Below are 20,842 nucleotides of genomic sequence, written 5' to 3'. Positions count from 1 at the left end.
ATACCACATGCTTGCATATTGCAATGGTTCCCAAATTTCACATGCCTATTTGTTTCTGGGGAAAATGCTGTATAACTTTTGTCTCTTTTCCATACAATTTATAATGTATTACAAATGAGACCTAAAACCACTATTCTTTGTAACCCCCCCCATATATTTATATATATATCGTTTCCCCTCCCTATCTTTCTCTTCTACCTATCACATGAAGGAGTAGAGCAAGACCACCTATACCCTGAAGGTCCCAGGCTGAGCCTAGACTTGCATCTGGACTCCTACCAGTACCCTCTGCTGATTATGGGAAACAGTGGAAGAATGCTGGAAATAGAACCACTACCAACTTCTTTTCTCCTCTCTGCAGTTCTTGGTTTCCTTCTGCCAGCTCTCCAAGTTAATGGAACAATCACAAAACCAGTCCTATTGTTTCAGTAACACTATTTAATAATTATGAGTTCTCCCACTATTGCCTTGTTATTTCTGCTGCTTCTCTCCTTCTGCATGTAGGAAACTAATCTCTTTTCCTTCCTTATATTTTTGTCCCTATCCCTCTATCCAGTGTCACACATATCCCACTAGAAACCTTCTCCCTTCTACTGTACCTTTTAGAATTTTCTATATGAGTAAATTCTTCATCCTGGATATCTTTCTTTAATACTCTTATCTGTTGGCTCTCACTGAGAACAATTCCTCTCTAACAGTACAATATGCTTGACTATCCTCTCCAGCTCAGCCCATTACCCTTAATGGTCTTTGAGGGAGAGTTCTAATACTCTGCTTTCCATTGACACTTCCAGTTTTATCCTTTGCTTCCTTCACAAAATAATCTTTCATTTTCTACACAGTTAAAATTATAGTAGTTGTAGAAATCTGAGCCCCCCAGGACATTCTCCCTCCTTTCTTTAGGAGCTTGGTGCTTGAATCACATCTTGAATATGGATGTTGATGCTTTCTCACACTCTTCCAAATTCCTCAGCCTCTTCAAGTCCTATGCCCTACTCCTTTATACACATCAGCTATAATGAGGGATGATCATACACTAGATCTTGCTTGTACTCACAAGCATTCCATTTCTGTAGTTAAAGACATTCTAGTAAGTGTGACTTGTATGATTCCAACTCTCCCTAAAATTTATTTCTCTTGTACTTCCTCATTGTCATCAAGACTTCCAGTCCTTCTACCCTTCAGAATTTTCTCTGCTCTGAAACATAATAAGAAATCAAAATTTCCTTGATTATTAAAAATAGTATAGCAATAAAGATATATAGAATAAAGATATATTTTTAGTCCATTCAAACTTTATTTCTCTAGTCAAAATGAATTGGTTGTTTGAGTCTTCTTTGGGATGACTCACCCTCATATTTCAATAGTGACTGAGATAGTTTTAAAAGATCTGTAGGCTCATCTGTAGACATAAAATCAGCTTGTAATTCTTCTTTCACCAAGACAAATCTAAAAGAGAATGCCCTTAGCCATTTCTTCCCTTCCTCCTGGCCTGTTTTTGCTTTTTTATCTTTTCTCTTTATTTTGTGTTTATTGTGACCAGATTGTACTAAAATAAAATTTTGGAGTCTGTGGGGGAAAGTACAGGGAGGGATTTTTTCCTCCTAAGAATTTTCTCTGGGAATGTCTATGAATACACACACACACACACACACACACACACACACACACACACACACACACAAAAAGATCTAATTCAATAAACATGAAGTGTGCCTCCTTTTGCCAGTCTCCGTAAGAGATACTGGTGATAAAAAGGTTAGAAAATGATGCAGTTCTTGCCTCAAGAAGCTTCCATTCTATAAGAGAGAAGTATACCAAGAAGTATGTTGTAGGAGTGAATGTGTTAGGAACAAGGGAGAGAACCACATAAAGTGCTAGAAAATTCTCCTATTGCTTTTTCTTTATTTTGATTTTTGTTTTAATGATCTTTATTTTAGGTGGTAAAACGATTTCGTGATGGTGGTTATAACACATTGGTCTCTACATGTGTTGGTGAAGAAGGTTTAGATATAGGAGAAGTCGATTTAATAATCTGTTTCGATGCTCAGAAGAGTCCAGTTCGTCTTGTACAACGAATGGGCAGAACGGGTCGCAAACGTCAAGGCAGGATAGTTGTTATTCTTACAGAAGGAAGAGAAGAAGGTGTATGTATATTTTTGGTGCATAATTTAATGGTTAAAGTTTGAACATTTTATGCAGTAGGCAAAATGAAATTTTGACTCAGTTTCAGGAATACTAACAGGAGCATTAATTTTTCCCATTAAATATTTCTAATAGTTTTGCTTTTCAAAGAGTTTTAAGCCAAATTAATATAAAATAATTTTCCTTTATATACATACCATGGTATTTTGGTATCCCCCATTTAGTAATGAACAATATTTGTAAGGTTTTGCAAATGAACTGTAAAGACATTTTCTTGCTTTTACTTCATAAGCATAAAGGTGAACATAATTATGTTTTGTATTTGGGGATAGCTTTTTGTTTTTACTTTGGTTGACTTTTATTAATAATTTACACTTAGTCATTCATGTTCTCATCTTGGATTCTTATTTTTCACTTTTCACTCTTTGTTTTCCATTGACACTTCCAGATTTATCCTTTGCTTCCTTTACAAAATAACCTTTCATTTTCTACACAATCAAAATTATATTAGTTTGTTCTTTATGAATAATAATTTATGTAGTCCTTGGTAATACTCTTGTAAAACTTTTATTTCCTTTATAGCTATTTATAAAATTCTAGCACATTTTTGTGTTAGCCCAAATTTAATTATAGGATGCTCACTGTAGCCAAAATAAGTCATGTATCCTGATGTAAGCAGGAAAGTATTAGATTAGTAGTTGGAATACCTATTCTTTACTTTGACTGTAATTTTATTACTTTCCCTACCTGTAAAACTGGGAAAATAAATCTGGATTGGTCAGAGATACACATAGGATCATACCTTGAAAAATATAGCTCTGTTTATTAATGTAAAACATTTATTATTGCTTTTACTTCTATTAGCTAAAAAGTAGAGATTGCTAAAGTTTTTTTCTAATTCAGTATTCAGTATTTTTGAATATGAAAAAGATTAACTATTCATCCTTTTGAAAGGAATCTTTCTCCAACAGAATGGGTAGTTGTTTATAAATTGTTAAGAATCATAGTTTAAGACTTCAAAGGAGCCTTAGCTACATGTATTCCACTCTCCCATCCCTGCCTATCCCTTCCCATGCCCTTATTAAACAAGGGAGGCAGCTGAGACCCAACAGATTGAGTGATTTGCTCAAAATCGTATAGCTAACAGATCTGAATTCTGTCTGAGATGGGAGTCCAAGTCCTCTTGATTCCAGAGCCAGTGCTTTTCCTGTTATAATACTTTACTTTCTTGACTAGACTAAGTTATCTTAAGAAACATAGTTCTCATTCTAGACTGATGTTAGGCAGATATGGCTATACTGTAATTCATATTGTTTGCCTTGAAGTATAACAATATAGAAGAAAAATCTATTGCAGTGTGTTGGGCAAATGGTCCTCTCTCTTCCAAAATTTATGCTATAAATGAATATATTGTGCTGTTAATTCTTTTGTGACTAAAATTTAATCAAACAGAGCCCCTCTTATTTCTGCCCCAAATCCTCATTATTGTTTATTGATAATTTATGCTAATTAGATTAAAGCTATTGCAAAGATAGATTAAACATAGTATAGTTTATACAGTGAGATAGAGAAATGTATTCATTATTAAATTTATTTGAAGCTAATTGAAAAGAGGATCAGTTAGGATAATGATCTTTGACTGTTTTAGTGAATTATATAAATGTCATCTATCCTCATTTTTTTCTTGCCCTTTAGTCAATTTCTAAATTCACCTGATTAGAATAATTAAAGTTTTATTTATTATTTTATGTAGAATAAAGTTACACCACTACCATCACCAACAACAAAAACAACTTCTATTACTGCAAAATGGTAATTGCAAAATAATTTCTAAGATTAAGTTTTTTTTTTAAAACAGGCTTATAATCGAAGTCAGTCTTGCAAAAGAAGTATTTATAAAGCTATATCTGGTAATAGTAGGACCTTTCATTTTTACCAAGGAAGTCCACGTATGATTCCTGATGGAATTTATCCAAAATTACACAAAATGTTCATCAATGAGGAAATTTATGAACGAGCAAAGCAATCTAAAATACGTAAAAAATCATCTGTCTTTTCATTTGAGGATGGTAAGTTGTATTTTTTAAATAATTGAATCTATTCTTTTATTACCGTCTCTATTATAGTTAAAAATTTATATGTTACTGTTACTTATCACAGCTTTTAAGAAACAATAATATTTTTCCCTTGAGGAGGGATATTGTACATTGCTAGAGGAAAGGTGACACTGACTGACCCTATAAAGATAATGATAGAGACCTTGACCATAGCATAATAAAATAAAGTTAGTTGGGATGTTGATAGCTAGACATAAATATTGGTTTTAATATCAAGAAAAATATGAGGCCTTACTGCTCTCAAGAAAATGAAAGACTTAGAGATACCAGTTCTGTGCAGAAGAAAGGCTTCTGACTTCTTATCTCAATCTGTATGGTAGTCATTCTTCTACTTATTTTGTACTGTATGATTCATAGGCTCATAGACTTAGAACTGAATCCAGTTTTCTTAGTCTAGAGATGAAGAAATTAAGACCTAAAGATTTGGGGCAGCTAGGTGGTGCAGTGGATAGAACACCAGCCCTGGAGTCAGGAGTACCTGGGTTCAAATCTAGTCTCAGACACTTAATAATTACCTAGCCGTGTGACCTCGGGCAAGCCACTTAACCCCACTTTCTTGCAAAAAAAACAACCTAAAAAAAAAAGACCCAAAGGTTAAGTCATTTATTCAAGACCCTATAAGCAAAGGTTGGATTTATTATACCCAGGCCCTCTGACTTCAAAAGTAATCTGATTATGTTTTGAAATGTCTTTATCCAGTATTTATCTATTATTATTGTTATTATTATTATTAACATGTTTTTTATTCATTTTTCTTACTGTATGCCAAGATAGTTTTCAACAATCTTTGAAGGTTTTGAGTTTCACATCTTTCTCCTTCTCATCTTTCTTCCCTCCCTGCTTCCCCTGACAGAAAGCAATCTAATATAGGTTATACATGTATAATTATATTAAGCATCCATATTAATTATGTTGTGACAGAAGAATCAAATTAAAAAGGGAAAAATTAGAAAAAAACAATATACAAGATAACTTTTTTTTTTTTTTAGATTTTGCAAGGCGATGGGGTTAAGTGGCTTGCCCAAGACCACACGGCTAGGTAATTATTAAGTGTCTGAGTTCGGATTTGAACCCAGGTACTCCTGACTCCAAGGCCGGTGTTCTATCCACTGCGCCACCTAGCCACCCCACAAGATAACTTTTAAAAATTGAAGATAGTAAATTTTGGCATGCATTTAAACTCCATAGTTTCTTCTATGGATGTGGAGGATGGTATTTTCCATCACAAGTCTTTTAGAATTGTCTTTGATTATGATGCTGCTGAAATGACTGAGTTCAACAAAGTTGATCATCATGCAATGTTGTTGTTAGTGTGTATGATCTTCTGGTTATGTTCATGTCACCTAGCTTCAGTTCATATAAGTCCCTCATGATTTATTTACGAACAGTAGACCTCTATCACATTCATTTATCAGAATTTGTTTAGAGATTCCCCAGTTGATGGGCATCCTTTCAGTTTCCAATTCTTTGTCACCACAAGAAGAGTTGCTATAAATTTTTTTGTACATGTGGGTTTTTTTACCGTTTTATTGTGATCTCTTTAAGACACAGACCTAGTAGTGTTTTTTGCGAATCAAAGGATATGCATAAAAAAAGGATATGCATAGTTCTATTTTCATTTGGATTTAATTCCAAATTGCTCTCCAGAAAGAGTCTTGATCTTTTATAATTCTATTTCTTCCTTGGATTTAATATGTTTGAATATATTCTTGATCTATACAGTAACTTCTATTCTTTCCACCCTTCAGAATTTTACCTGTTCTGGCTCTACTCTTTCTCTTCCCCAGTTTTAATTTGGTCAATTGGACATTATCTTCTCTGTTCAGATTTTAGTTCTTTTGTCCAATTGATGATCAAAACTTCCCAAACTCTTCCTGTGAATTATTACTATCACTCTTTTCCTACTTTCACTTGCTGTAGTACTAGATAAATCTGGAATAAATCAAGGGCCCTCACTGTAGCAAGACAATCCTTCTATTCCTTGTTAATTGATTCTGTGTTCTACTCAGCATAATTACTCTTCAAACTTTGTCTCTTCTGTTAATTCTAAGGCAACATTAACAGCTGAAGATAGTTCATTCTTTTTGAAATTTTTACAACATATTTGTTTAATAAACACTTCTGGAATTTTATTAGGTCTTGATCTTCAACTTATTTCTTTTTTTAATTATTAATGAAAGATCTTATTTGTTTTGAGTTTTACAAATTTACCCCTACCCCCCACAGAAGGCTGTCTCTTAGTCTTTACATTGTTTCCATGGTATGCATTGATCTAAGTTGAATGTGATGAGAGAGAAACCATATCCTTAAAGAAGAAAAAAATAATGTATAAGAGATAGCAAAATTACATAATAAAATAATGATTTTTTTTTCTGAAGGTAATAGTCTTTGGTCTTTGTTCATACTCCACAATTCTTTCTCTGGATACTGATGGTATTCTCCATCTCAGATAACCCAAAATTTTACCTTATTGTTGCACTGATGGAAGGAGCAAGTCCATCAAGGATGATGATCCACCCCTCTTTGTCTGTTAGGGTGTACAGTGTTTTTCTGGTTCTGCTCATCTTGTTTAGCATCATCAACTTATTATTTCAAAAAAAATTCTATTTTTCTCTTTTTTGAATAAATTTGGGTAATATTTGTTCTTTTCTAGCCTTCTGATACTTTCTTCAATGTCCACAATTTCTAAAAATTTACCAACAGTAATGTTTAGATTGTATCTGCAAGTTAAATCCTAGGATGTCAATCATATGGTCTTGATTCAATAATTTAAACGTGCCTCTTTGTTATCATATTTCCTCTTGTGTTTCAATTTTCTTTGTACATTGTCAATAAATAATTTGACATTTGTTCTTGTTAGAGAAAATAGAAATGAAATCATACTTGAGTGATAGCTTTTCCCCCCTCTGTTACAGCTTAACATTCAACAGTCTTCTTCGGGCAATTAGTCACTCCTTTCATGATTGATTATCCTCTTTTAGCCATAGCTTAATAAGCACTTTTTTTAGGTTTTTGCAAGGCAATGGAGTTAAGTGGCTTGCTCAAGGCTACACAGCTAGGTCATTATTAAGTGTCTGAGACTGGATTTGAACTCAAGTCCTCCTGACTCCAGGGTGGTGCTCTATCTACTGTGCCTAGCTGCTCCTTAATAAGCACTTTTAAATTATTTTTGCCATTTTATTGTGATCCTCACATTGTTTTGGGCTTTTTTGACACTATTATTATGTAGACTTATGATTAGCATTTTTGAAAATATGTAATTAGTACCTTGTTTGGTTCAAGGACTGGTATCAAAATAGTAAAGAAAAGTTTGTCTGGAGAGGAGAAATCCAATTAATTTTGAGTTCTTTGTAGTTAAAGGTTTTGACTAAGGAGCTATGAAGGGGACAAATAAAGAGTAGAGGACAAATCTTATACTTGAGCAGATAGATAAAGAATTGTTTCTAAAAGTCTAGAGTCAATTTTGGTTTTTTTGGAATAAAGATGCTTTAAGATGGGAATAGACAATGTTGCAGGAGTGACAGGAGTGACTCACATAGATAAGTATACTGATACAACTGTTTCTTGGTCCAGCCATTTTGAAAAGTTTGTGTAATGCAAAGAAGATGACCAAAATGATTAATGCCCTTTGACCCACACATCTCAAAAGTTGTATAATAATTCAGAGAAGCATGGAAAGATTTACAGAATGAAGTAAGGAGAATCAAGAAATCAGGATGCACATTGCCTCCAAGAAAGAATCCCAAACCACTGAAACTAAGTGCTATATAATAATAATAATAATAATAATAATAATAATAATAGCAGCCTAGTGAAAGATAATCAGATCAAAAGGGAAAAAACCATGAAAGGGTAAAAACATCAACCATAAGGCATGAAACAGATTTTTTAGAGTGGAAATTAGTTTGCTTTGGTCTGTATTCAGATTCCATAGTTTTTTCCTCAAGATGTAGATGGTATTTTCCATCACAAGTCTTAAGGTCTTTTTTTTTTACCCTGTGTGCTATTATGTTCAGTTTTGCTGAGTTTTTTTTAAAATTAATTTAAAATTTCTTTGAGTTTTGTACAAAGTTAGGTTTTAACATTTAATCCTTTGCAAGCTTTTGAGCACATTTTTCTACCTGCCTTCTTTCCCTTCCCCCTCCTCCATGACAGTAATTTGATATTGGTTTTACATGTACAAACATGTTTAACATAATTCCATTTTAGTCATGTTGTAAAAGAATTAGAACTAAGGGGGAAAACCATGAGAAAGAAAGAAAGAAAAAAAAAGAAGTTTTAAAACATGAATGTTAAATGCTTTACTATATATCAGATGCCCTAGTTTTTTTCCTCTGGATGTGGATGGCATTTTCTATAAAGGATCTCTCAGGATTGTCCTTAATCACTGAACTGCAAAAAAGAGCTACATCCATCCTGGTTGATCACATAATGTTGCTTTTTCTGTGTACAAATGTTCTACTTCTACTCACTTTACTCAGAATTAGTTCTTGGAATTCTTTGCAGGCTTTCCAGAAGTTCAACTGCTCGAGATTTCCTTTTTTTTTTTTTTGCAAGGCAGTGGGGTTAAGTGGCTTGCCCAAGGTCACATGGCTAGGTAATTAAGTGTCTGAGGCTGGATTTGAACTCAGGTACTCCTGACTCCAAGGCCAGTGCTCTATCCACTGCGCCACTTAGCTGCCCCTGCTTGTGATTTCTTCCAAGAACAATAGCACTCCATCACATTCATATACCATAACTTGTTCTGCTGTTCTCCAATCAGTGAATATCCCCTTGAGTTCTAGTTCTTTGCCACCACAAGAAGAGCTGCTGAAATATTTTTAAACACATGGGCTCTTTCCCCTTTATTATGATCTCTTTGGGATAAAAATCTACTAGTGATATTCCTGGATCAAAGAGTATGCAGTTATTTTGTACCTTGGTCAGAGTTCTATTTTTTTATTTTTATTTTTTTAGGTTTTTGCAAGGCAAATGGGGTTAAGTGGCTTGCCCAAGGCCACACAGCTAGGTAATTATTAAGTCTCCGAGACCAGATTTGAACCCAGCCAGGTACTCCTGACTCCAGGGCCGGTGCTCTATCCACTGCGCCACCTAGGTGCCCCATTGGTCAGAGTTCTAAATTGCTCTCTAGAATAGTTGAATACGTTCAATTAGTGTCCCAGTTTTTCACACCTTCTTTAACATTGACCATATTGGGTTTTTTTTTGTTATCTTAGAAAATCTGATAGTTGTGAGGTGTACCTCAGAGTTATTTTAATTGCATTTCTCTAATCAGTAATGATTTGGAGCATTTTTTTCCTGACTATAAATAGTTTTAATTTCTTCATCTGAAAACTGCCTGTTCATATCCTTTGACAATTGGGTCAATCGGAGAATTACTTTTATCTTATAGATTTGATTCAGTTCTATATATATATTTTAGAAAGGAGTCCTTTATCAGAAGCACTAGTTGTGCAAATATTTCCCAGCTCTCTGCATTTCTTCTAATCTTGGCTGCATTGGTTTTATTTGTGCAAACTATTTTAAAATAGTTGAAATCATCCATTTTGCAATTTATAATGTTCTTTGTCATTTGTTTATAAACTCTCCTCTCCAGGGAGGCTTTTACTTGTTCTCCTAATTGACTGAAGGTATCACTCTTTATGTCTAAATCCTGTACCCATTTCACCTTTATTTTGGTATAGAATGTTGATTAAGTTATTCTTTTCTATAAGCCTTTATATTTTTTGACTTCTCTAGTATCGTATTTCAATTCTCTGTTTTTTCAATATTGACTGCTGAATTTTTTTTTTTTTTTATCCTGACTGTGACTCTGTAGTGCTTGTGTTTTTCTTTCTGGCTGTTTGAAATATTTTTCTTTGACCTGGAAACAGTAATTTTGCTTTGATCTGAATTTTGGCTATCATGTTTCTGGGTGGTTAATTTCAGAAGGTGACTGGTAGATACTTTCTGTTTCTACTTTATTTTCTGATTCTAAGATATTTGAGTGTTTTTTTTCCAAGATTTTTTGAAAATGATGTCCAGTGGTAGCTAGGTGGTGCAGTGGATAGGTTACTGGCCCTTGAGTCAGGAGGATCTGAGTTCAATTCCAGCCTTTTTCACTTAATCATTACCTAGCTATGTGACCTTGGGCAAGTCACTTAACCCCATTGCCCTTCAAAAATCCAAAAAAACCCCACCCTGATTCAAGACTTCTTTCTAGCTCTTCCTGTTGTATCTTGCTAGTCATATATAGAAAAGTTGAAGATTTATGAGGGTTTATGTTATATCCTGCGACTTTACTAAAGTTGCTAATTGTTTCCAGTAGTTTTTTTAAGATGATTTTTTTAGGATTCTTTAGGTATACTATCATGTCATCTGCAGAGAGTGAGAGTTTTGGCTCTTTTCTCCCAATTCTTATTCCTTCAATTTCTTTTTCTTCTCTTATTGCTGAAGCTAACATTTCTAATACAATATTGAATAGTAGTGGTGGTAATGGGCACTCTTGATTCACCCCTGATCTTATGGGGAATGCCTCTAGCCTCTCCCCATTGAATATAATGCTTGTTGAAGGTTTCAGATAGATACTGCTAATTCTTCTAAGGAACAGTCCATGTATTCCTACACTCGCCAGTGTTTTTAGTCAGAATGGATGCTGTATTTTGTCAAAAGCTTTTTCAGCATCTATTGATATAATCATGATTTCTGATAGGCTTGTTATTGATCTGTTAATTATACTAAAAGTTTTCCTAATATTGAACCAACCCCTGTATTCCTGGGATAAATCCTACTTGATCATAATGTATTATCCTAGTGATAACTTGTAGTTCTTTTGCTAAGATTTTATTTAAGATTTTTGCATCTTTATTCATCAGGGCGATAGGTCTATATTTTTATTTCTCTGTTTTAACTCTTTCTGGTTTAACCATATGGGTATCATAGAAAGAGTTAGGCAGAATTCTGTCTTCACCTATTTTTCCAAAGAATTTATATAGAATTGGGACCAATTGTTCCTTAAATGTTTGATAGAATTTACCTGTGAATCCATCAGGCAATGGAGATTTTTTCTTTGGGAGTTCAATGAAGACTTGTTGAATTTCTTTTTCAGAGGTAGGATTGTTTAGGTATTTAATTTCTTCATTAAGGCAACTTATAGTTTTGTAAATATTCCTCCATTTCATTTAGATTTTCAAATTTATTGTCATAGAGTTGAGCAAAATAATTGTTATGAATTATTACTTTAATTTTCTCCTCATTGGTGGCGAGTTCACCTTTTTTCATTTATGATGCTAGCAATTTAGTTTTCTTCTTTTTTTTAAATTTATTTTTTATTCTCATTTTGTACAAATGTTTTTCTTTACATTAATAAAATATACTTGTTTACAAGTAAACAAAATACCCCTCCCCTCATGAATATAGATAGACTTGCTTGGGCAAAAAAGTAAAGGGGGGAGAAAAAAAATTAAAATTAAAAAAAATAATAGTAATAATTGTAGGTATGGCCAGGTGGTGCAATGGACGAAGCATCAGCCCTGGAGCCATGAGCACCCCGAGTCCATATCCAGCCTTGTAAACTCAATAATCACCCAGCCATGTGACATGCAAGCCACCCGATCCCCACTGCCCTGCAAAAACCAAAAAGAAGAAGAAAAAAAAAGACCCAAAATAAAATAAAATAATAATAATAGTAGGGGTGGCTGGGTGGCAGACAGAGCATTGGCCCTTGAGCCAGGAGCACCTGGGTCCGAATCCGGCCCCAGACAACCAATGATCACCCTGCTATGTGGCTCCAGGCAGGCCACCCAGCCCCACTTGCCCTGCACCCTCCTCCAAATAATAACAAAAAATGTGCTTCAGTCTTTGTTCCAATACCATCAACTCTGTCGTGAGTAGATCACATTCTTTATGATAAGTCCATCACAAAAGTTACTTCCATATTTTTCCAACGGTGCCATTGCTGATCGCAACTCCCTCCTTTCTTATTTCTCCACTACCATGTACTATATTTTCTCTCTCCTTTCACTCTGACTCTGCTGTAGGGTTGCTGAGTGGCGCAGCAGACAGATCCCTGGTCCTGGGGCCAAGAAGCCCTGAGCCCCCATACCACCTGGCCCTATGGTCCTGGGCAGGCCATCCAATCCCAGCCCCTTACAAGAAGTAAAAAAAGAAAATGTGTTATATCTGACCACTGTCCCCTCCATGGTCCATCCTCTCCTCCTTTATTCACATCCCCACCCCTTCCCCCTGCTCCCCCCTCCTTCTTACTCCAGTTGTCTATACCCCATTGAGTATATTTGCTGTTTCCTCTCCTAGCCATCTCTGATGAGAGCAAAGGTTCCCTCATTTCCCCTTGCCCCCCCTTCCATATCATTGCAATAGCTCATTGTAATAAAAAAAAACTTATGTGAAATAGCTTGGACTATTCCCCCTCTCCTTTTTTTTCTCCCATTCCATTTCCCTTTTTTCTTATTGACTCCATTTTTATACCGTATTTTATCTTTGAATTCAGCTTTCTCCTGTGCTTCAACTATAAAAGCTCCCTCTACCTGCTCTATTAACTGAGATGGTTCATCTAAATATTATCAGTATCATTTTTCTATACATGCAGTTCTTCCTCATTAAGTCCCTCATATTTCCCCCCTCTCCTCCAATCTCCATGCTTCACCTGAGTCCTGTATTTGAAGATCAAACCTTCTGTTCAGCTCTGGCCATTCCAAAAGGAACCTTTGAAATTCCCCTGGTTCATTGAAAGTCCATCTTTTTCCCTGGAAGAGGACATTCAGCCTTGCTGGGTAGTTCATTCTTGGCTGCATTCTAAGCTCTTTTGCCTTCCGGTATATTGTATTCCAAGCCCTACGAGCTTCCATTGTAGCTGCTGCTAAGTCCTGTGTGATCCTGACTGCAGCTCCACGATATTTGAACTGTGTCCTTCTGGCTGCTTGTAATATTTTCTCCTTGACTTGGGAGTTCCTGGGGGTTGGTTTTTTGGGATCTCTTTCTCAGGGGAATTGGTGGATTCTCTCCATTTCTATTTTGCCCTCTGCTTCTAGAATATCAGGGCAATTTTCCTGTAGTAATTCTTTGAAAATGATGTCAAGGCTCTTTTCCTGATCATGACTTTCAGGGGTATTCCAATAATTTTCAAATTATCTTTCCTAAGTCTGTTTTCCATATCAGTGGTTTTTTCAATGAGATATTTCACATTTTCTTCTAATTTTTCATTTTTTTTGTTTTGAAGTATTGATTCCTGATTTCTGGTAAATTCATCAATCTCCCTGAATTCTATTCTTTGTCTGAAGGATTTATTCTCCTCAGAGAGTTTTCTTATCTCTTTTTCCATCTGGCCAATTTTGCTTTTTAAAGCATTCTTCTCAATAACTTTTTTGAACTGTTTTTTCCATTTGACCTAAGCTGTTTTTTAGCATGCTATTTTCTTCAGCATTTTTTTGGATTTTCTTGACTAAGCTGCTGACTTCATTTTCATGTTTTTCCTGCAGCTCCTTTCTTTTCCCAGTTTTTCTTCCAACTCCCTCATTTGATTTTCAAAGTCTTTTTTGATCTCTGTCATAGCCTGAGCCCAATTTCTGTTTTTCTTGGAGTCTTTAGATGCAGGAGCTTGTGCTTCCTCATCTTCAGACGGAGTATTTTGATCCTTCTTGGGCTCATTTGCAAAATATTTCTCAATGGTCTTCCTCTTGTTTCTTTGTTCATTTTCCCAGCCTAAGCCTGTTTTTTGGGGGTGCTTCCTGAGCTTTTGGGACACTCCCACAAGGGTCTCTGTGTGAGGTTCTGTCCTCCCTCCTGGTCTGTGAATGACCATAAGCGGCCCCCTCTGCCACGGGGCTAAGGTGGGGGGGGCCTAGACTGCGATCAGGATCTGAATGTGGTCAGAGCTCCAGAGTCCTGTTTCAGGGGCAGAGGACAGAGTTGGGCAGTTTCTCTCTCTTCACTTCCCTCTCTCAGCTCAGTGGGCTCATGCCCTGGGGGCTCCTGCTTACCGGCTCCACCTGCTTCTGTTTCTGGGTCTAGGCTGCCGAAAGACCAGGCTGCTGGCTGTGTGCCCTGAGGGCTGGGCTCCATGTGCTTGCTCTGGCAGAGGTCCCCCGCTGTTCCCCCACTTGTGCTGGTGCTCCCCGGGGTGCAGCTCAGGAGACTCCCCCGCTGCTGTGACCTGAGGCTCCCAGCACCCTGGGGCTGCCTCTGGAGGCTGAAGTTCTTTGGCTCTGGTGGGCCACCCCTCTGGCGGGCAGCCCCTCCGGCCTGGGGAACAGTCTTTCTGCTCTTTTCCAGGTTACCTTAAGTAGGAGAACTGCCTCACTGGGTCCCTTTGTGGGTTCTGTCTCTCGAAAGTTTAGTTAGGGTCCTTAGTTTATGAGTTTTTATCAGAGAGCTCCTAAGACTCCATCCCTTCATGTCACCTTCTTGGCTCCCAATCCTCCTTTTTTTTTTAATGAAATTGACAAGGTTTATCAATTTTATTGGTTTCTTCATAAAACCAATTCTTGGTTTTATTTATTAATTAATTAATTTATTTATTAATTTATTTATTAATTTATTTATTAATTCAATAATTTTTCTGCTTTCTCCTTTAATTTTTAGAATTTCTAATTTGGTATTCAATTGGGGGGGTTTTAATTTGTTCTTTCTCTAATTTTTTTTTAGTTACATGTTTAGTTCATTGAGTTCCTCTTTATCTAATTTATTCATGTAAGCATTTAAAGATATGCCCTGACAGTCCCTTTGAGTCAATCCCATAGATTTTTGTATGTTGTTTCATTAGTGTCATTATGTAGGATGAAAATAATTAATTCTTTCTTTAATTTACTATTTGATCTACTCATTCTTTAAAATGAGGTTATTTAGTTTCCAATTAGTTTTGGGTCTATGTTTCCCTGGCCCAAGGGGCGGGTAGGTGGCGAAGTGGATAGATCACCTGCCCTGGAGTCAGGAGTACCTTGAGTTCAAATCTGGACTCAGACACTTAATTACCTAGCTGTGTGGTCTTGGGCAAGCCACTTAACCCCATTTGCCTTGCAAAAAACCTAAAAGAAAAATTCCCACTATATTTCCCTGGCCCAATATTGCATATGATTTTTATTGCATTATGATCTGAGAAAGATGTATTCATTATTTCTGCCTTTCTGCAGTTGATCATTAAGTTTTTGTGTCCTAGTACATAGTCACAGTGCCATGTTCTGCAGAAAAGAAAGTATATTCCTTTCTGTCCCCATTCAATTTCCTCAACAAGTTTATCATGTCTAGATTTTCTTCTATTTTATTTACCTCCTTAACTTCTTTCTTGTTTATTTTATGATTATATTTATCTAAATCTGAGAGTGAGAGGTTGAGGTCTCTCACTAGTAGAGTTTTTATTTTCTTTTTAGGGTTTTGCAAGGTAAATGGGGTTAAGTGGCTTGTCTAAGGCCACACAGATTTGAACCCAGGTACTACTGACTCTGGGCCAGTGCTTTAACCCACTAGTAGATTTTGCTGTCTGTGTCTTCCTGTAGTTTTTTCAGCTTCTCCTCCTCCTCCAAGAATTTGGATGCTGGGGCGGCTAGGTGGCGCAGTGGATAAAGCACTGGCCTTGGAGTCAGGAGTACCTGGGTTCAAATCCGGTCTCAGACACTTAATAATTGCCTAGCTGTGTGTGTGGCCTTGGGCAAGGCACTTAACCCCATTTGCCTTGCAAAAAAAAAACCCCTAAAAAAAAAGAATTTGAATGCTATCCCACTGGGTGCATACATATTCAGTATTGAAATCACTTTATTTTCTATAATACCTTTTAGGAAGATATAGTTTCCTTCCTTATCTCTTCTATTGCTATCTATTTTTGCAGCTGCTTTGTCTGAGATTAGGATTGCTAGTACTGCTTCTTTCACTTCAGCTGAAGCAAAAATATATTTTCTCCAACCTTTTACCTTTACTCTATGTGTATCTCTCTGCTTCAAATGAGTTTTTTTGTAAGCAGCATATTGCAGGATTCTGGTTTTTAATCCACTCTGCTATGCACTTATGTCTTAAGGGATAGTTCATCCCATTCACATTCAAAGTTAATAATTACTACCTCTTTATTGCTGTCCATGCTGTCTTACTTCTGATTGTATTTTTCCCTCTTTTTCACGTTATTCTTATTACCCAGTATTTTGTTTCTGAATACTGCCACCTTCAGTGTGTTTGCCCTCCTTTGAGCTGGCTTTTCTTTGTTATCCTGAGACCTTGTTTTGGAGAGGGGCTAGTTCACAGAGGTTTGGTGTGGGGATCCCTATAGGCTTTACTCACTGAGTGTAATATGTCTAGCTGGCCAGTAGGTGGTGCTAGAGGTTTTGCTCACTGAGGTAATATCTCCACCTGGACAGCAGGGGGTGCTGGTTATTTTCTCTTGGGTGTCCATGACCTTGATTGAGGCCCTCTCCCTTGTCCTGGAGGGAGTGGTTGAAGTTGTTGAATACTTTTATTATTGATCAGTGGTGGCCTGTGCCCTGGGGTGAGGTAATCCACTCTCCCTTTTCACTGCTGAGCTGGTTGCTTGCCCTTAGCCTGGAGCAGAGGTGGGCTTCAGTTGAAATGAAGGTATGGACTTTTAGTTCTTCCTGACCAGAGGAGCCCAGGGATCAATGTCTGCAGCTCCTCTGCACCATAACTCTCCCTCCAGCCCTGCTGGCAAGCTCCAGATGGTTAGTGCCATAACCAGTGCCTCTCCTCCCTAGTTGGCCAGAGCCCCTGGCTGACCAGGCTCTAGCCCCGCTTACTGATCACACCAGTCTGGTTCTCAGGCCCTCATGATCCCCGGGCTCCTGTCCTGCCACTAATCAGGCTAATTCGAGGCCGATCCAGGCTCCCAGTCTCACTGGTCTTGTGCTCCCTGCAGAGAGTCTACCCTCTGTGCCTGGACATGGAAGACAGATCCTTTCTGGGTTTTATAGATCAGATTTTTGTTAGGAAGTTTGTTTCATATCATATATGAGGGAAGATCTGGAGATGTTCAGCCCTGTGCCTGTCTTCTCTCTGCTATCTTGGCTGGGAGTCCTTAAACACTTTTTAAAATTTGTTTTAAAATTTGTTTAACATTGTTGAGACATGGAGTCAACTGGCTTTTATTTGTTCCATTTGAATTTCTAGGGAGCTTGTTACTTGGGCAAGGTTTTATAGTTTTTGTGCCAAGCTGTTAATTCGCTTCTTTCATTGCTCTCATTTCTAATTTTTAGCTCAAGTTCTCTAATTCCAATTATAAATACATCTTAGTTCATCTTTTCTGTGAATTCTAATTGAGCTTGTATCCATGCTTGGTTTTTTTTTTGAGTTAACCCTTATAATAATGATGATGATGATGATGATGATGAATGATTGGGGTTTTTTGAGTTAACCATAATAATAATAATAATAATAATAATAATAATAATAATAATAACAACTATAATAGCTAACATTTATATTGTGATGTGATGCCATACACTGTGCTAAGCAGTTTATAGTTCTCTCATTTCCTCATAATAACCCTGGGAGGTAGGTCCTATTATTGTTTCCATTTTACGGAAGGGGAAATGAGGTAGACAGTTTAAGAGACTTGCCCAGTGTCACCAAGGTAGTAAGACACTTAGCTTGTATTTGTACTCACGTCTTCCAGATTTCAGACCTGGTGCTCTATCTACTACATACCCAGGTATCCTAAGATTATAGATGGTTTAGAGTCATTAGCTTTCTGCATTTTTGTCTTGAGATTCCCTGCCAGCATTATTATGATGGGCTTCTTTTTTATTTGCTGGTTCTTCCAGCCCACTTCTCAACTTCAGAGTTAATGTTACATCTGGATTCAGTGGTACTTCTGAAGGACAGACCTGGACTTGTCCTGTTGCTGATTTCTTGTGGGTATTGAGTGTTGTGTTATTCCGGATTTCAGTCTGGGGGGCCTTCAAGATTTCAGTGCTCTCAAAGTAATCTGATGCAAGGCTAAGTCTAATTGCTGTTCCCTTGCCCTCCACCCCCAAACTCTTTTGACTCAGAGCTACAGATTCTCCTCTTTGGTCTGGGATTCTTGCCCTGGTTATTCCTCTGCAGGCTGGTTAGATGTTGGACAAGAGACTCTGCTTTGTGCCTACCCCCATCTCTGGATTCTAAATATACTCCTTTTTTGTGCACCATTCAAGGCCTCCTTACTAGGGAACATAAGCAGGTGTCTTTCTCACTCATCCTTGAATCTGTGACTTGGGACTAAGCAGTTGGCAACAAAGCTACTAGTTCTCACCCACCTCCATTGTAGTAAGTTTGGCTATGGCAATACCTTGGAATGGATCTCCTTTTTCCTTGGCGCTTAGACTCTCTCTGGATGCTGGAATGCTTCATGGGCAGCATAGTGCTAACTTGATCCCAGTTGACTTCTCTGCCTCCCTATACTATGTTGGGCTGGGACAAAGAATTCACTGACTTTTTCTGAATTTCTTCATCAGGATTTGATCTTGTTCTTTTTCTAGAAATATTAGGAAGAATTTGTAAAAAAAGATCTCACTGTATTGTTTTCTATCACTCTAACATCTTGATTCTTTGTTTTTGACAAATTTGTTTTTTATGGCACGTTAATATTCATTTGCATTCTTCTACCATAATTTATTTACCACATCCTTGACAGTTATTGACAGTCTGGTTTGTTTTCAGTTCTTTATAGTTACAATCTGTACTGCTAGGAAGATTTTAGTGTATAAGCGAGCTTTATTGCTTCCTTGGGATTTATATGTTTAGTAGTGGGATATGTGATTTTCTTGATTTCTTTTATAATACAATGTTATACTTTTAGATTTACTTTATAATTTTATGTTTTTACAACTTGTTTCAACTTGTAGGACTGAAGCAACAAGGCTCAAAAGAAGGTTGGACGTTATCAGAAGAAGAATTTAGGTTATGGAACAGACTATATAGATTAAGAGAAAGTGATGAAATTAAAGACATAATACTGCCCAAAACTAAGTTTGAATTTTTACAAAATGAGGAAATTGTATCAGTAAGTAGAACTTTCTTATGTTATCATGTGGAAATGTGGAAAGCACATTTAAGTTGGAAGGGAGGAGGAGCTGTGGGTTGAAGCTATCATCCAATTGAATATACTATTTTGAGTCAAGTCAACCTCAGTTTATTCATGTAAAATAAAGGGTTTATAATCAAGAACTTTTGAGGTTGCTTCTAATTCTAAAATTTGGTGATTTTTCTGGTTCTTTGCTTATATAATAGGAGATCACATGATTAATATTTGATTAAAACAAAAAAAATACCTTAGTCATTAAGAGATCAGAGTTCAAAATTGACCTCAGACATATACTAGCTGTGTCATCTTGGGCAAGTCACTTAACTTGTCTGCCTCATTTTCCTCAACTGTAAAATGGTAATGACTGTATCACCTATTTCCTAGAGCCTTTGTGAGAATCAAATATGATACACTTTGTAAAGTGCTTAGCAAACCTTAAAGCTCTATATAAATTTTAGCTGCTATAATTATTAAACTCACATGTATAATATATAAATTATTAGTTCAAAAGTACTAAAAGTCAACTCAGTTTGCAGTTTATGCAATGACCAAGTGCACCTTCTATTTTCATTGGGGTTCAGAAGGTGAGTGTGGCTGATGAATGTTGCCAATTCTGACAGACTGAGACTGTGTTGTTCAATTTGTGTTTGTTTTTGGTTAAGTTTTGCTTCATTGTTTTCCTTTGTTATGAGGGATGGTAATCAATGATTGGCATATTAGGAATTAACATCAGTAAGACTATAGAACCCCTGCATATTTATATCGTGCCAGGTTCTTTTTTGATGTTCTTTAACAGTGTGTGTGCATGTTGTATTCTGTTATGTTGGCTTAACATTCTTTTCTATAAAACAATTTTCAATTTTTTTAAAATATGAGGAACTCTGATTCTTGCATAATGATTTTTATATTTGTTATAATTTAGTGAGAAAATACATAATGCTGAAAAAATTCAAGGAATTACTCATCCTTTTAGAATGAATTTTTATTGTATTGTGTTTATTCATAAGGCAGTGTGGTATAATAATCAGAAGAACTGTCCTTAGAGTCAGATAAAATCATGCCTCAGCATCTGACATAACTATATTAATTTGGGCAGATCACTTAATATCTATATGCTGGACACTTTTCTCCAACTGAAAGTGGCAGAGAGGTTGCCATTCTGCATTGGAATAGCGTTTGACACCAAGAACTCCCTATTTTATATTGATGAATTTGCTGGTCTGTTAAAAGAGAAAAGTCTACATACATTAAAAAAATAATGTGCACATGTGAGAATACTATTTCTTTGATCAACAGAAAGTATATTTATTTGTTAAGATTTAAAAAAAAATCTTTTGAAACAACTGCCACCTTTCAGGAGTTTCCAGTCTGTAGGTTAAAGTGCCCTCAAACAAATATTTCAATTATTGGTTTTTTTTTTTAAGGTTTTTGCAAGGCAAAAGGGGTTAAGTGGCTTGCCCAAGGCCACACAGCTAGGTAATTATTAAGTGTCTGAGTTCGAATTTGAACTCAGGTACTCCTGACTCCAGGGTCGGTGCTTTATCCACTACACCACATAGCCGCCCCTAAATATTTCAATATTGAA

General features: G+C 36.4%; 1 protein-coding gene across 1 annotated transcript in view; it reads left to right on the top strand.

Moving 5' to 3' along the window:
* Window positions 1–20,842, top strand: part of LOC141522414 (Fanconi anemia group M protein-like) — a 141,099-nt gene that overhangs the window by 19,440 nt on the left and 100,817 nt on the right. The window contains exons 10-11 of the mRNA XM_074235849.1: window positions 1,941–2,147; window positions 4,004–4,214. Of these exons, the coding sequence (XP_074091950.1) occupies window positions 1,941–2,147; window positions 4,004–4,214 (418 nt within the window). The remainder of the gene's footprint in view (window positions 1–1,940; window positions 2,148–4,003; window positions 4,215–20,842) is intronic.

Source organism: Macrotis lagotis, chromosome 4 (genome assembly GCF_037893015.1).
Source record: "Macrotis lagotis isolate mMagLag1 chromosome 4, bilby.v1.9.chrom.fasta, whole genome shotgun sequence".
NCBI classification, from domain to species: Eukaryota; Metazoa; Chordata; class Mammalia; order Peramelemorphia; family Peramelidae; genus Macrotis; species Macrotis lagotis.
This window is presented reverse-complemented; position numbering and strand designations above follow the sequence as displayed.